The sequence below is a fragment of the Corvus moneduloides genome, chromosome 1 (assembly GCF_009650955.1).
Source record: "Corvus moneduloides isolate bCorMon1 chromosome 1, bCorMon1.pri, whole genome shotgun sequence".
Classification (NCBI taxonomy): domain Eukaryota; kingdom Metazoa; phylum Chordata; class Aves; order Passeriformes; family Corvidae; genus Corvus; species Corvus moneduloides.
In genome coordinates this window covers 67324717-67341998 of record NC_045476.1, presented here as the reverse complement: position 1 = coordinate 67341998, position 17282 = coordinate 67324717, and the positions used below count along the sequence as shown (strand labels likewise).

Below are 17282 nucleotides of genomic sequence, written 5' to 3'. Positions count from 1 at the left end.
TCTTCTTTCTCATGGGTAACACATGGTAGAAGAGTGGAATTGTTATCAGGGTGTTCACTAGCATTTTAGTGCTTTGGTTAATAGTTGAAATGGAAGCATCTGGAGATTAAATGATAATCAGGCGGTAACAATTTGGAGGTGCTACTGATTTGAGCTGAACTTGGTTAAATTAGTATGAAAAGTCTTTTCATTCCTTGGCACCCTCCTTGTGTTTTCAGTGGCAGATCTAGGAAAATGTATGCAGCTCAGCAGCGCAGTGAAGGCTGCTCACGCAAGGAATACAGAATGAACATTTATTTCCTGCACATTTATTTTCCCTGGGAGGGAGGTCAGCACTGGAAGAGGTCATGGTATCTCCATCTCTGAAAGTTTTTAGGATGAAGTTGCATCTGACCTGATGCAGTGTTGATGATATCCAGGGGTTTCACTAAGTTACCTCTAGATGGCCCTTCCAACATATCTCTGATTCTAAGTCAGAACAGATAAATGAGCTACTGGTATCAAGTGGGAAAGATCATCAACTCACAGAGTCACAAACTGCTGGAGCTCTATCTTATAAACTAATGAGAACAGACTAGAAGCCAGTCAGAGCCATGCTGTTATAATTGTTATAGGTTAAAAGCAATGGACTGGTCACCGGGATAGCTCCTCTCATCTTGTAGTCCAAATCCATGAAGATACATATTTAGCTGCAGTTAGTTCCTGCCTCAGTAATGTTTATATTTTGGACTGAGAAAGTCATCTATAACCTAGATTCTCCATATTAGCTGACATTGCATCTGAAAGTAAAATATTATATTGATTAGCTACAGTCAGAGTTTGGGTATACCTCTACCATTTCCCATCAAAGACTTGCCAGTGCTGAGATTATCAACCCCACAGGTGAAAATGCCCTCAGATAACTGTGGTAATCCTGTGATTTCTGTACATGCAGTCCTGCACCTCTCCTGAACACTAGCATCATGCTGAGGCTGAATGCTACTACTGGATTTTACGTGGAATTTAGGCAACTCCTAGGTGCAGCCCATTGCAAAACCTCTTTCTGAGAGGAGCCAATGAGAACAAGCTACAACTGCCTTGTGCAAATTTTTGCAATCTGCTACTGTGTGAGCAGTTGGGAAGGTTGAAATCGGCACAAAAGAGCACTCAGGTTTTGCTCTGATTGCGCTTCCCTGTGTAAGGGCTAAGCATGACTCTTCTGGGGGAATTCTGTGTTTGATCTCCATTATGTAACTTCAGAGATTGCAATGGGATCCTGTGCAAAGCAGCTGTGTGGATTCATGGCAGCTCTCTTCCTACATTTCCCCGACACTGTGTACAATTTCAGTGTAAAAAGCCAGGGAGCGCAGCGTTGCGAGGTGGTGCCCAGCTTTTGCAAACAAAGGGGATGGAAGACTCTGTGCCACCTGCTCTTTCACTTGAACAAATGTTAGGCATAAAACAAGCTACAAACCGCTGACTATTTGTTGGATGATAACTTTGTGAGCAGCAATTCCATCGATCATCAAGGTCAGCTTTTCTGCTTTTGTTTCTCGAGCAAACCAGTCACTCGGTTCCATGCTCCTATAGGCAAGATGGTAAAGCAGCCAAGGATGTTAACTGCTTGGTGCCCTGACAGTAAACAGCATTGTGGAGCTGCACGCTCTTATTCGGGGGCTGCCAGAGGTGTGCAGATGTTTCTGCGTTAAACAGGGTGGCACAACACCTCTGCAGGAATTGGCAGGCAAGAATGTTTGCTTCTTGGCTTGGACTGAAAGCTTTTGAGTCGGCAGTGTGAGGTAAAGGTTGCCACCGTCCGCAAACCAGAGAGAGACCTGTTGTGTCCATACATGAGGAAAAAGCTCTTCTGCTCATTTTTTCCTGATTATTTTGTGGACAGTGCATTTACTAAAATTACCAGTTAAGGAAACGGTGAATGCCTCTGCGTTTCTTGCTGTAGTTGCTCATTGAGTGTGGGGCTGAGTGGGAAAAGGAGTGGTCTTGGCAAACGGCTTATTAGTCTCAAATAAATTATTCAGCATGCAGGTTTGGATACAGATTGCAGGGAACGATAGTGGAGATGGTTTTCTAAGTCTGTTCATGTTAGGGAGACATGGAGTATGCTTTTCAGGAATTCACTTAAGTGCAATCAGTTTAGAATAGCGTAGCCTGGAAGTAATATTGCTGCCATCCAGCTAGTGTCTGTGGAACAGCATTCTCCTGCCTCCTGAAGCATTGGCATTGAAGATGGATAGATATGGAGTTATTTATATTTTGGGCTGCTTCTTTTTTTTTTTTTTTTTTTTTTCTTTTTTAAAGGGAAATTCATTCTAACCACTAGAGAGGGGCATGTTTCGGTCGAGATATTTCCCCCACCCCCTGAGTGAAACAGTGGACCACATCAGCATCCGATTTGGGTGCGTCATGTGGTTTCTCATGTGATGCTGGTCTCACTGCGCTTTGGAGAGTGAGCCTTTGTGACTCCGCACTCTTGGACAGTAGCATCCAGCAACGTAGGATACTTTGGGGAGGGAAAGGAAAAGAGACAGCCTCCCAGAAAACCCCGAAAGCCCAGATAAATAAAGTTATGACAATTTGTTATAGTTACTGTTTCTTCTTAACTGTTTTGGTTTTTATTTTTAATTCTGGGTCTTCCCTTTTCTCTGTTCCTGCAGGCATAAAGCTGGACTGTTTGGAAGAAGCAAGACTGGCTTTCCTCACAGCTGTGATGCTGCACCGCTTTCGACAGAGCCTGCTTTTCCCCCCATTTACCTGGGCGGCTGCTGCTCTTTCTGCTGCTGCTGGGGCTGCTGCAGTCTTGCTGCCTGCGCTTCACCCTGGCTTGGCTGACTCGAAACTCTCTCATCTGCACATTGCTAAGGAAGAGGAGTGATGGAGCCGCGAATTTTTTTTATTGGTTTTGGAAGCCAAGGGTTGCAATATGTGGTGATTTTGGGGTTTTCTTTGGCGGGGGGGGGGGGGGGGTGGGAGGGAGGAGAAAGGAAGGGTGTTAATCTAGGATAGGGTGGGTGAAAGCTTAAAGAAATAATATGTAAAGTAATCCAGTGCTCGACAAGGGCATCAGCAACAAGAATCCAGCCTCTGCTGCTCCAGAGGATTAACATGGGGAGTCACAGTGCTGCTGTCGGGTTTCACCTCAGTGTTGTGCTGGAGATGGATAAATAAGGTATTGGTTGCATCTGCCTGTTAAGGCAAAGCCAAGGGAGAAGGAGAGAGCGAGCGAATGCAAATGCAAAGGAAGAAGAAACGCTACGTGCCGTTTGTCTGATTCTGTGGATTCTCGTTGCAGAGAGGATGGCTTGATTAACAAAGCAATGTATGGATGGGGGGACTGTAAATTGTAGCTTGAGCACTCCTGGAGCTGTCAGGGAGTGAACTGATGAGTTAGGTGGCTGCAGGAATATCCCCAGGGAAAACAGCAGCCTCGCACTCTGTGTGTATATCTGTGTATGTACGTGCTTTTGTGTGTGTGTGTGAACATGTATAGAAATGAAAAAAAGACATTTCTGACCAATTTACAGAGGACGTTTGTCAGATTGCTGGGTCAGACTTGATTGCAGCTTGTATTTTCAGCTCTAGCTCTACACCCATTTCCTGACTGAGGTGGCACTTTGTGAAAACAGATGGTAGGCAGTATTCTTTTAAGAAATGTGAAAGCAGATCCTTTCTGCTTAACACCTTGAAGCACTGAATCTTCTGCACTGTGCTGAGAGAAACCGTGGGGTTTCGTTTTCTCCATCTTAAAATCTCTATAAACACAGCTGTATTCAGTATGGTGAAAAATTCTATACTGTAAATAGAAATGTGATCAATCTAATCAAAATAAATGCATCCCAGATGACTTCTAGACCAGCTGGCTACCACAGTCATCAGATGACTAAATCCTCTACTGAGCATTTATATTCAGCGTTATACTTGCATCTTTTTCTTTTTCCCTTTTTTTTTTTTAGATTTTCAAATCAGCCTCTAATTGCAAAGGATTCTTCATATACTGAGAAAAGGCAATGCTTGCATTTGGCAATTGATTTCTGTGAAATGTACCTGGGTGTATTTTATATTGCGGAACCTGCTTGGGGTGGTTTTAGAGCAGGTATTGTCACAGTACAGGCGTATTTCATTTGTTAGGTAGCTCAGCTTGGCCATATCTGAACAATGCAGAAATAGGGGAAAAAAGCACTGCACTCAGCTAGCAGGGCTTGGCATGGATTCTAGCAGCTGCCTACTGGGAAAGAAGGGGTTTTTTCCTTTTGTTTTTTCCCTTTTATACAATGCCATAGACCATAATGTCATCCTAAAATGTGTATGAGGGGATTTCCCAATAGTCACAGTGAGCTACCCTGCAAGACGCCTGTCTGGTCCTTCCACTATTTGTTCCCCAGCCTACAAAGGCAGCCCTGTATGTCGAATTGTATTTAGCCAGCTGTTGGATAACATTCTTGTGCTGGGGGCTAAGGAGTCTTATTAGTCCCAAACTGTAGTTTTCTGTTTGCTTAAAGAAAAACAACTTTGGCAATACAGCAGGTTCTGCAAAGGAGTTTATGCCACTCGTATACCTTTCTGAATCTGTTGTATGCTTCTAACTCAGGCAGTTTAAAGCAAGCAAGGAGGGAGGAGGAGAGACTCTGAACTCACAGCTTCAAAGCTGCGGAGACGAGCAAAATGTCAGCAGCTTGTAATTAGGAGCCCACGGTTACGTCAGTGACTGTATCTCTCCAATAATAGCTATGTGATGTGTGCCACAAAGCAAAGGAAGACTCTCATAACCTGGTTAACAAGCCTGGCTCAAACAAGAAAGTGCAAAATGGATTAATGAATCTGCTGTGTTCCTAAGTCAGATGTGGATGGATTACATGCACAGGGTTTGCTGAATTCTGCAGCAGTGAAGATTGAATTATGGCACGCATTCACCAAAAGTGCAAATCCTTCAGGGAAAAACGCAGATGAATAGTCTATCCTTGAAAATGTCTTTCCTAGCTCTGTCCTGTACAGGCAGCTGCATGACATGGAGGCATGCTCTGAAGGAAGACATCAGCGAGCTGCACAAAGGTGTTTAAAAGGAAGGGTGCAATTAAACACAAAGCAAGCCTGCTGAAATTCTGCTCTGGCATTACAGATTTGATACTGAAATACCACCCCAGAGAAGACTGACTAGGCTCTGGTGTGGTTTATATTAAGCCTTCTCTGGTTAAGAGCAAGGGGGGAGGGACAGGGCTTCCTGCAGCATCTTGCAGCCATGCAGAAGTCCCCAGGGCTGTGGGAAGCAGGAGGGACGGACGTGCTCTTAAAGACACATGCCCAGATCCCGCCAAGGGGCTTTCTGACCTCTGCAATTATTTTTAGGTCTGTGAAGGCAGCTCGACGGAGCTTAAGCAGTGAGATTGCAGGGGGTGTTTAATCTGCTGCGACTGGCCTTTCTCTGTGTCACGGCTGGGAGATGTTTATAGGACTTTTATCAGTACCCCTCCACCACATCCAGTGTGCATGTCTGTCACTGTTCCCAAAGACCGGTTACTGGAGGTCTGGTGTGGTTCCCTGCTCCCAGCAGAAGTCACTTGCAGTTCGGCTCTGTTGTAGTCGCTCTTTAATTTACCAGGATAGGTAGATTGTATTATGCAAACAGTGGGGGTGGGTGGTTTTTGGTTTGGTTTTGGTTTGGGGCTTTTTTTTTTTTAGACTGTGAACACAAATTTGTAGGAGGAGGTGACTCTCTATATTAAACCAATAGCTCTTTGAATTGTGTGTAGTATAATTTAAATATACTTACTTTAATTAATAGAAGGTTACAAAAGCTGGCATTGTCTGGGGCTGTTTAATTTACATCTTAGGTTTAGTCAATGAGCATAACCTGCCTGATTAGAACATGTATTCTGCACAGCCAACCGGGTGGAAGGCATTATTTTGTTTGTGTTAGTACAAACAGCTGGTCATTAATGCAGGCCCCATCTCCAGAGTGAAGTGCTAGTGGACATGAATGGCTGCCTGATTAATGCTGCCCCTCGACGGGTCCTTCATCCAGCAGCGATGCTTGCAGCAGAATAATGCAGCGGGATTTGATTGCACTCTAACAGGGTAGTATGTCATTGTGTCACCAAGCGATCGAGGTTATTATGGGGTAGGGCAGACAGACGGGACAGTGGGGTTACTAGACCGTGGCATTTTTAGAAATGCAGGGCTGACCTACTTAGAGTTATTCTTGCTGGCTGGCAGCTGCCTGGTGCAGGGCTCCCCCGGATAGGCTGCGGCTGTTGCTAGGGGGAATTAGCATGAATTTTTCCACATACAGACTCAGTGATTGAATGATAAAAGCTGACTGGAATTAAAGAGATTCGGTTCAGTATTATGCAGATTTATCTCCCTCATTTTTTTTTCTCTCTGTCAAATGCATAAAAAGGAGCAGAAAACAGTTTGTTTCCATTTATTTTTGACCTATTTTTTTTTTTTCCAGGGGAGGGCAGAAGTGTTGTGAATTTTTGGTCATAATTTAATATTTAGGTCATTGAAATGATATGATAGTGGGCATGCATCTTTAATGTATGGAAGATTAAAATGCTGCCTCTCTGGAAGGGAATCAAATGAATATATTTTGTGTTCTGGTCAGGCTGCTGCCTCTTTCTATTTGAAGCCATGTCAGATTCCTTCGTCTGGAAAGGGGAAACCTATACCAGGATTTATTTTATTTATTGCATAACATTACTCTTAGCTATTTTTAGCTAGCTGTACTTCAAAAAATTAGTCCTGTTTATGCTAGTGGATGAAATTAATCCCCAGGCTATGCCTCATGTATGTGGAGACAGATGCCCAGGGTAGCTGCAGTGTTGTGTGTCATGTTCATCTGAAAAGGCATTTACATACTGCAGGCTTATCAGCACTGCATACCTAGCACAGTGCTGATGCCTGACGTGTAATCAGATCAATTAGAGAACTCTTCTGAATTTTGGAGTATTTTCCAGGCTCTGGTTTGAAGTTGGATTCTCTAGATGGCCTTCTTTTATTTATCTACATCTGCCTCAAACAGTGTTACCTTTTCAGAGAACTCTGTGCTCCCTTAGGAAGCAAATAAAAACAATACTCAGTGAAGAATCCTTTGATGTAATTATGAATATTTCCTTTGTTATTATCACTAATTATAGAAGATCTTTATTTAAACAGCTATTTCCCTCTGTGTGATCTTTTACCATGCAAAGAAGTTCTAATTCAGTGCTTATAATTTTAAGTTAAATTTTCATGGCAACGCCTCATGATATCACACTCAAAGAAGTGGGAATTTTCAAAATATGAGACAGTAGGGGATGGGAGAGAAGGACCCAGATGTTTTTGGAACTGCAAAATAAAAAATGTGACTTGGTGCTGAAAAGTAGTGAACTCATTTTTTTCTGAAACAGTTTAATTTGAAATATTTGGATGAATGAGATACCTTTTAGAGGGGTGCAAACAGCTTGCACATCTCAGGTACCTTTTAGAGGAGTGTGAGCTGCCTGTGCATCTCTCTGGACAGCCAGCTGCTTCCCTGGAGCCAGAGCTGTTCTGCCTTGGCCCCTGGAATTTATTGGGAAGGTATAAATAAAAAGAAACTGGAAATGGAGACATGAATTTGAATGCGTTTTGCAGCTGAGGCAAACCAATCAGTTCCTACAGAGTTGAATTTCCTGTGTCTTTTTCCTGGCATTGATTCATTACTGAAACTTGCACCACTTCCTTCTCTGCTCCTTCCTGACAGTCTCATGGAGTGACAGATTTTTAGAGAAGTGAAAGTGAAGAGGGGCACTTCTTGATGCCCAGTAATTACGTTTGCCTTGTCTGTCCTTGGAGGTTACTCCAGAAAGTTTTTGTCCCACTTCCCTCAGCAATATTCTCTTGATCAAGATCTGGTGTCCTGCTCCACTTTCCTGCAGGATGCTAGGCAACAAGACAGCCTTTGTCTACAATTGTCTCTTGAGGTTCTTGCCCTTGTTGGTTGTAGCCAGTTGTAGTTTCATCCAGTTCACCTGGGCTGACTTGGGCTTCAGCAAATCAAAATAAGCGTGCAGTACTATATTAATGCAGAACTCCATTTACTAGAAAAAAAAATCTGAGTGTTATCTTATCTTGATATATTTGTGCTAAAAAAGAGGGAGTTCGAAGAAAAGCAACAAACAAGATAAAGCATATACTCTGTGGAAAACAGTTGTGTCCTTGCTGTTTATCTGGGATTTCAATACAGTGACTGTTTATAACAAACATCAAATCAGATAGTTCAACAAACCATCAAGTGACATATTAACTATAAAAAATGTAGTGCACCAGAAATTGTATTTAACATAAAGTTACCCTGCTGAAAGTCTCTTCAATGAAAATTATTCCACACAAATGAATGTGAATGATGTGATCATAATACTTTGCGTAATTATGAGCAGCAGAAATATGGAGTTAATGAAACAAACCCAAAATCTGAGCTCTGTATGTGTGTATAATGCATAAGAAACAGAACGCCAGAGGAGTTTGAAATATATGTCTGTGTTGAAAATATTGTCAATTGTGCACATTCTTTTGAAAAAACCATGTTAATCACTTTCTGATGATCTCCTCTGAGGTTTCTATTCTTGCTACAACTTACACCTCCTACCTTGAAGTTTCTTACCTACAAAAGATTGTGTTGTATTGTTCAACATTCTTGTACCATGACCTCTCCTGTGAGCTATGAAAGATCTATTGTGCTGAGTTTCATGCTCTAGGGTAGCTAAGTGAATGCTGATTTACTGGGAGCACATGCAGGCAATATTTTTTTTTTTTTTTCCCATCAAAATACCCAGAATCATGCCTCCATTTTCAGTTGTGAGGTGCCTGTACTGCTTGGTGTATTCCTGACTTCAAAGTCTTGGACAGTCATGGATGTGCTGAGCATTTTGTGATTTTATGGCAACTTTCTGTTTTTCTGAAAATGATCAGAGGATACAGGATATAGAGCAACCCATCTAGGTTCCCTTGCCACAAAGAGTGAGTTGACTCCCAGCCTTCACCTCCTGCAGGGCCATATAGATCAGTTCTTCTGTAGCAGATGTGTTTCAGTTCCAATTTCAAACCAAAAGTACAAGGAATTGTCTCATATTTCTTAAAAGACTGGCAGTTAGCACATTCCTTTTATTGCAATGCAGTAGGGAATACAAATGTTTAACAAATTAAAATAATCCTTACAATATTTTTTTTCTGTGATCCATTAACACGGAAGGAAATTCTGTTACAAATGCTCCTGTAACAGACAGGAGCAGCATTACTGTGGGTCCACATTCCTGCTTTTCCTGCATCCATGCACGTGTGTGCCTGTGCACTCAGAGTTGCTGCATACATGTAGTGTGTAGGTGTGTACACAAGACACAAGCACAACTTACACAAACACAGCACTGAAGCATATAGCATGTAATCACAGTTGTCTCAGTGTAGCACCAAAACCTGGGCCTTTAGATATACGATGCTGCTTTTTCTATGATGAAAAGTGGCTTGACATGAAATGTGGGCAGTTCTGGTGTGTAGCACCAGCCATTGTGTTAATGCTGTCATCCCATTCAACACTAGCAACGACAAAAAAAAATCATGATAATGTGTGATAGAAGGGTAACAAAAGGGATAGAGTGGTAAAAAATGGGGTGTACCTAGATAGCTGTGTTTCATAACCACTCGTGCATTTTGTAGCCAGGTAAAATGAAATGTGTGATGTGCTGTTTAAGGCAGAGAGAGATACTTTATATTATAGCTAATTCTTCCCTCCTGCTCTTAGGCCACACCTACTTCAAAAGTGAATCCAGACTCAGATCTTGACAGAGATCGTGACCCTGTTGAAACCAATGGCTGTTTTATCCTGGAATTCAGTTGGGCCAGGCTTTCATCTCTGGTATTTTCCCCTGAACATGTCTTTTTTTCTATAGTGTTCTTCCAAAGTGTGGTGTTTCTATTTCTACCTTTTTTTCCCCCCCTCTGTTCCTCTGAAAATGCTTACTTTTTTTTTGTTGAGCAATATACTATAAATTTGCTCTTGAGTAGGAGAAAATGTGGGGAAATATCACTTCACTGCTGAGCTAGTAAGGTTGGATTGCAGTGAGTCTCTATAATTATGTTTTTCTGAATACTTCTTCTGCTTTCATCATAAAATGTCTTTAGTTTTTAATGAAAGAGAACAGGCAGTGAACAAAACAAATATACCAAGGAGAACTCGGTCTCTTAACAGGCTGCAGAAACTCGGGTAATGAGATGGCTGGTGTCTTGACCTACAAAGCTAGGGCTCTTAGAAATGTCGAGGGAGGCAGAACGCAACAATTTCAAACAAGAAACGCTTTCTAGCTCTCTAGCCACTTGTGCTGTTATCATCATTAAGATTAACAGTGAATTCATTTATCTTTTTTTTTTCTTGACACTTTGGTGTTGCATAAACAGTCACACCAATATTCAAAGGAGTTATTCATTTGGAGGTAGGTATACCACAGTTACGTCTGGGTTTGCCATGTTTTTCTTTTTTACATACAGACACAGATTACTGTGGCTCTTTTGAGGTCCAAGTGGTTTTGATATTTCAAAGCTGGAGACATTTGAAATAATGGCAGTTAGAGGGCATTGGAGATAGATTTTGTGCAGTATTTTATCTGCAGAAAACATGCGGAATGGAGGAGGTGGTACATGGTGCTGCAGATTTGGTTTGGTTATGACTGAAACAAATGACTGGTGAATCTTGATGTAAATGTCCTGCTCATGACCTCTACAGATGGCAGTGTATTATAGATCTCAGCAGCAATTACTGCGTTAACACACGTATACACTGGTTTAGCTGAACTAAATTGGCTGGTGTGTCATCTCCAGCAGCTCTTCATATTACTTCTTTAAAACCTACAATTGTTTACAACCCTGCAGATGAGATCACAAGTTCCAGTTTTTCTTTCTTCTCCTTGCAATGGTGGGTAAGATTGTGCACCTTTGTGAGTTTTATGAATGCAATCTGTTTATAAAGAAGCAGAAGTTCCAGCACACTTCAGTGCCATATTTGCTGTGTTACAGCCAGTGGATCTTCTTTCCATCAAGTGTTTTATGTTAACAGCCAGGGAATCACACACTTGCCTTCAAATTCGACTTTGGTTCCTTGGCATGGTACTCACCAAGATTTTTGTGATTGTGAAGAGATACTGGCAAATGTTAAAAATAACCTCCTCTGGTGCCTATATTTGTGTTATCTGTTCACAGTTGATATGAGTTTAGCTGAACATGAGACATGATTAAGCACTGCCCTCTGAAATGTTTTCTTTCCCTTGTTTTATGAGAGTAATCCCATTTCTTTTAGAAGCAAGTGAATGGCAGGCCAAGGAGCCCAAATGAGCAGATGGTATTTGATTTCACAAACCAGGTATTCATGTTATGATGCATTTCTAAGAAGCAGGACAGGGCGCTAATGCTGTGCAGATCAACTCGGTTGTGCGTTTTCAAACAGTAGATCATCTGAAATCAGAGCTATAAGGCCAAGTGAAATGCTGGTCCTGATGGAACAGTTGGAGAGCTGGGTGTACCGGGGCACTCCCAGTTCAAAGGGAGTCTCCAAAGTTTCAAGTACTGCCAGCATTTGGTTCCTTTCTTTGTTCAGCCCAACTGATGCTGGTTTTGGCTACATGGCAATTGTAAAGAGAGGAAATGCCCTTTATTTAAATCAGCTCTCCCCCATAAACCTTGGCTTCTTGTTTACCTTAAGTGATCCTGGGTGTCTAGGATGGACTATAATAGGAGTTTGAAGCATGCAAAAAAATTCAGAAGGCAGCCAGGATTTTGGAACAGCAGTGCTGTGTAGTTGAAGATTTCTGGATGAATTGGAGATTTCTGTTGTACAGAACGTTAGAACTGCAAGGCAGTCAGAAGTTTTGGCTGTATTCCTGTTCTGCATAATGATGGGGACCAATAAATTCAGTTAAAGCTCTGAAATTTTCTTACTCCATGGGTCTACAACCAGGAAAAAACACTCCTCTGTTCATCCACTACGTTCAGTTCTGCTCAGGCTGCTCAGAGTTTGCATCTTAGGTTGTCAAACCTATTGCGTGGAAATATTTTTAAACATTTGGTTCATCTTGTCATTGAGCCATAAAGACTTAACATCTGTGCTGATTTTTATGAGGTCTGTGATTATTGCTGGATTCTAGATGGTACCCATGCCCTCCTGATAGCCGCTAGTTTATAATTTAGTGTAAGCCTGCACATATGCATTTTCTTAGAAAGGATGAAATGGCTTTTTGTTACTCCTTAATCCTACGTCAAAGGGTAGAAAATGCAAGGTTTTTTTCTCTGTGAGCTGGATGGACATCAGAGACTCTTCTCTCTCTTTGGGTCTCACAATCCTGCTTTGAAATGTCTTTTAAAGAGATGAAAAGGGTGTAGTTGCAGCTTTAAAACCATGAACTTTGCACATTATTGAAATAAATAGTTCCCCCTTTTATTTTGGGGTCCACATTGGGATAATACACAGAAGCAAAAAAAATATGGATGTCTTCTATTTTATTGTTTCCTTACATCCCACTCCCCCCCTCCTTAATTTATTTTTGGGGTCTGGAAAGAAAAGCATGCTGAAAAGCCCCAGTGTATTGATGTGTGAAATTGAAGGAGTTGCTCACTTTTATGACGGAGCCACTGTGCCCTTTGACAGGGTTAACATTAAAAGAAATATACTGGAAAACATGCACCTAAGTATGAAAAATTCCTTAAATTCAGGGTGTGTTCATACAAAGTGAAGTTTCTACAGTGTGGAAATCATTAAACCTGATCCAGAAAAAATGTGAGGTGCCCCAGCCATTGAGATGTGAATCTCTTTAATCCACACAAGCATTAGAAAAATCTGAAACATGTGAAAGTTCAAAAGCTGCAAAGCCATTACATGACTTCTTATTCATTTCTCAAATATTGTAACTTTCAATTGAACTGTGAAAGGACTTTTTCTTGTATTTTTTTTCTTTTCATGAGCAATAGATCAGTCACTCACTAATATGTTACTGCACATTGTGAATCTGGAAGTTTCACTTGGTTATGTCTACTTGGATATAATTTTTTGATTTATTTTAGAGCATTTTATGTAGCATTTCAATGGTTGGTAACTTGCAGCTTTTCAGCAGCTGCTTTTAGGGAGGGGGAAAAGGGCAAGACTGATTCAATTTTTAATTTTTTTTTTAAGATCCCAAACAATTTCACAGGACATTTAGAGGTAACTTTAATGACTAGCTCTAACTTTGCATGATATGTATGCATGCTAATTAAAAACCAAACCAAACCAAAGTCTAACAAAACCGAAGCAACACAAAATACTTTTTTTCATCAGAACTTTGCATCTCTGAAGTACACCAGGAGGACCTTCAAATCTAGTGAAAACTTACTTCACAGAAAACAGTAAATTACTGTTTGCAAAAGGACAGACTTGGTTAGTAACAGAAATGCTTAGCCCAAGGATTTCCCACAACCAAGACCCTTCTAAAGTGCACATATGTCTAACTCCAAGGGCCAGAGTATTCATGCCTGGTCCCAGGCTGTCTCCCTGCTGCTGCAGTAGCCAAAACTCCTGCAGAGGCTTGGGCAGTCTGACAGATCTGGCTTTCCCTCTGTGGGAGTATTAATTTGTTTTGCATCTGCTATTGTAACTTTAGGCTCATTTTTGATCCTTTTGTCCTTTCTGTGGTCACTTATACAGCCCTAAAGTTTTCAAATAGTTGTCTTTCACTGGAGTGTGAGTTGTGCTTTAGGCTGTTTGCTTAAATGCAGTACTTGTTGAGATAAAGCTGCTGGGAAAGGGGGGGCGTCCCATATGTCTAAATGGTTTTGTTCTAGGAGCTGCCAGGGATGTACTGTTGCACTACAGTGTCTGAAACAATAATAGATCTTCACATATAGGATATCAGGCTTTCTTTAAGGTAAAAAAGAATAGAAAGTGTCACACTGATTTGCCATTTAAAAATCAGCCCCAAATTTTTGTCAGTGAAACTCTTGTGAGAAGACAGTGTAAGTACTAAAACCAGTTGGATTTTCAAGTGGCAGGCCACTGTAGAATCTGACAAAGAGATTTTTTGAGTCCTCTTACCACAAAAAATTTTAAAAAGACAGGGAGAGGCCTGCTTTCCACATAAAAATAGTTGTCAACCTGACTTTCATTGACTTGCCAAAAGATGTATCAGAGGGGCTGAGGTAATCCACTAATTTCTGAGGTGGTGAAGCAGAAAGGTGCAAATGGGCTAGAGATAGGGGCAACTTCAGGAGCAGAGGGAAAGGTGAGCTGAGAACTCTAGGATCTCTAGAGGAGACTACATTCTCAAGCAATATTCATCATTTAGAGTTATAAAACCTAAGAAAAACAAATGTCTCAAACCTGTGCCAAGACCCAAAGATTCTGAAGGTAAACTTTAGATAAGAATTAGCTGTATTCATTCTGTCCTTTGCTGCTGAGGCCTCACAGCACAACAAAGGACTATTGATCAAAAAGGTCATGTAGAAGAGGGCAGGGTTTGAAGAAACAGAATTTAAAAAAAAATCCCAACTGAGACAAGTGCAAAAATAGTAACTCAGAGATGAATGGAGTTCTGTACATCAAGCGTGTCTCGTATGCATTTGTCTGCACAAATATAGTGAAAAGCTATCATTTTCTTGGTTTGCACAGTGACATCCCCCTGTAGTTTCCAGAGCTTGAATTGATGAGTAATTACATGTATCCCTCTAATTAAAGTGGGGAAAGTAGCAAAAGACATGGTGTTGCGCTTGGGTTTTCCACTCCGTGCTGTTGTACTCTAGGCATCTTGCACAGATACTTAAGGCTGCTCACACATAAAGCGGCAGCCAGTGGTGATTGACCCATTATTGAAGTATTTAGGATTCCCATGGTAGGTAGCAGCAGCAGCTGCTAAGGGATATTATATGAACAAGCTGCTGTTATCTTGATCTTCTTGACCAGAAAGGTTTTTTCTCTTCCTGGAGGTTACGTGGTTAAGGGGAATAATTCTTTGTAGCTGAGATCTGCAACTTGTCAGCCTCTCATATCCTGAAAAATATTAATAAAGGGCAATTTACTTATGTGATTGCTGTTGGAAAAAAGGCTTTAAAATACAAGAGATTCTAGCGTCATCTGCAGATGGCAATCTGCTAAGTGTGTTTGTGTTTTGCGGGGTGAGAGGAAAAAGAGCACTCCTGTGAGTGACAAGTGCCAATCTCATAATGTCATGTTATTGTGGATGAATAAAGAAAAAGGCCCATTATATTATATCTAACTAGAAAGCAACTTAACAAAGAAATACACTGTGCTGTTAGTAAGAGGAAGGATAGACTTGTGGTTAGGGCACAGGGGTTGCTGATCCAAATTTCTGGCTCTACAAGAGACTTTCTTCATGGCCTTGGGCAACTCATGTATTGCCACACTTCAAACTGGGAGTAGCACCCAAACTGGAGAGAGATTTCCTAGAGAGATACCTTCCCATTTCAGCGCTCAAATGGGTACCCAAGTGGACAGATCTTCAAGATGCCGCAAAAAGATATTTTGAAAATGTGCAATAAAAGTAGGAACTATAGGGTTTGGACTTTTTTCTTCTTGTTTCTTTTCTATTTTCCCCTCCCCCCCATTTTTTTTTCTTCTTCTTTTTTTCCTGTGAAAGTCTGGCTCTGATGCTGGTTATTGAGCATTTGAGAATCTGATCCTTGACCTCCCTCGGGATTCTGACTCTTAGTCATTTTAGGGCCTGGTTTCCCAGCTGAAAATGGAGATAACAATGCCTTCTTTATCTTACTGTCTGCCAGTTTTGTCTCTTTAGGCACTGAAGCATGGGGGAGAGGGATTGTCTTCTATAATATACAGGTATTTCACCCAAATCTTTGAAGGGGATTGAAAGAAATGGGAACTTTAGGCATTAGTGTGATGAAAAGAAGCACACAAGTGGTGGTAGAAGCAGCCATTTTGATTTTTAATAAGTGGTGAGCTCAATTCAGTAGTGTTAAAGACTGTTACAGAAAGAGAAGACAATTTGTGTCTGAGTCAGGATTCCTTCAAGACTTGGGAATGTTGAGATTGAAACTTGTGGGTTGAGCACATCTCTAACCAGAGTTAGAGTCTGTGTTGAAGTATGTTTTCAATTACATTCTGTTAGAAAAGTAATGCTGAAATTTATCTTAAGTTGTCACAGTGCTTCAAAGCATGGGCTTTTCCTCTCTCTAAGTCCTTGAACAGACGCAGGATGTGTTGTGGCAAAACTGTTTCCAATTAAGTTGATGCATTCTGTTCTTTAATGTTTCAGGACTTTAAGTTAAAGAAAAATCCTGTAGCCAGAGTTCAGAAGAATGATTAAGATAAAATTGCCTGGAAAGCAGTCATTTGCTTCAGTTTCTGTGGCTGTACCGTGTCAGGTCATCAGGGTGACACATAGCCATGAACTTCACTGACATCCTGCTGACTAACACTGACTGGGGATCCAGCTCTTCTCTGGGGCGGGTCACTGAATGTGAAAGAGGGACTTGAAGCATCTGGGTTGAGGGAAATAAGTTATTCCAGCATATTTCTCTGTTGATTGTATCTGCTGTAAATTTCTGCTGCATTAAGTGTGACTTGTCTAGCTGAACAAGTTTTTGGAGTTCCGAGGGTTTTCCCCTGACTAACTGAAGCATTGCTCTTCATTACCCATCATTTCGTGGAGTGCTATGCTGAAAACTTCTGTCGTGCTGAAGATTAAAAAGGGATTGAGGGGGTGTAATGGGTTTTTCAGATAAATGTATGTACACACACAGCACATTAATTGTTCAGGTTCAGGTCTCCAACTCAAGACAAATACTTGCACGTGTACATTTGACACTCTTATTGTCAATTCTTGGAGCTGCCTCTGCAGGTATCCCTGAACAACCCGCTCTAGCAGTCTTCTGTGTGTTCTCTCTCATGCATGCTGCCTCCACTCCTGCAACCTGCTGGGCAAAAACTTCCCTGCTGAACCCTTGCAAGCCAGGTTATGCCAGAACTTCATTTGACTCACTGGTGTCCACTGCTTTGCAATGACTGGCCTGCTCAATTCTGTTTTCTGTCCAGGACAAATTTAGGTCCACTCAGAATACACACTCAAGCTGGCTTTGGCAAAGGTAAAATATATGTGGAAATGATGATGAAAAAAAATCCCTGCATTTTCATGTAATAAAAGAAAAATGAAACTCTAGTGACGTATGAAAAGATTGTCAGTTTCTTACTCTGGTCATTATTCTGTTGCAGGAGTGTGTGTGACAGGCAGTCAGGACTGAGTGAGTTTTGGATTTTTTAAAATTTAATGAAAACATTTTAT

General features: G+C 41.3%; 1 protein-coding gene across 10 annotated transcripts in view; it reads left to right on the top strand.

Moving 5' to 3' along the window:
• Positions 1–17282, top strand: part of LOC116446410 — a 300266-nt gene that overhangs the window by 247805 nt on the left and 35179 nt on the right. For 6 of the 10 annotated variants that reach the window (XR_004241218.1, XR_004241220.1, XR_004241215.1 and 3 more), the window contains one exon: positions 2655–17085. Coding sequence is in view for 1 of the 10 variants with exons in the window: in XM_032114187.1 (XP_031970078.1) it covers positions 2655–2872 (218 nt within the window). In the remaining 9 variants the exon portion in view is untranslated. Of the gene's footprint in view, positions 1–2331; positions 2564–2654; positions 17086–17282 lie in introns of those variants that run through there. The other 4 variants (XR_004241211.1, XR_004241210.1, XR_004241216.1 and 1 more) reach the window with 4 other exon arrangements.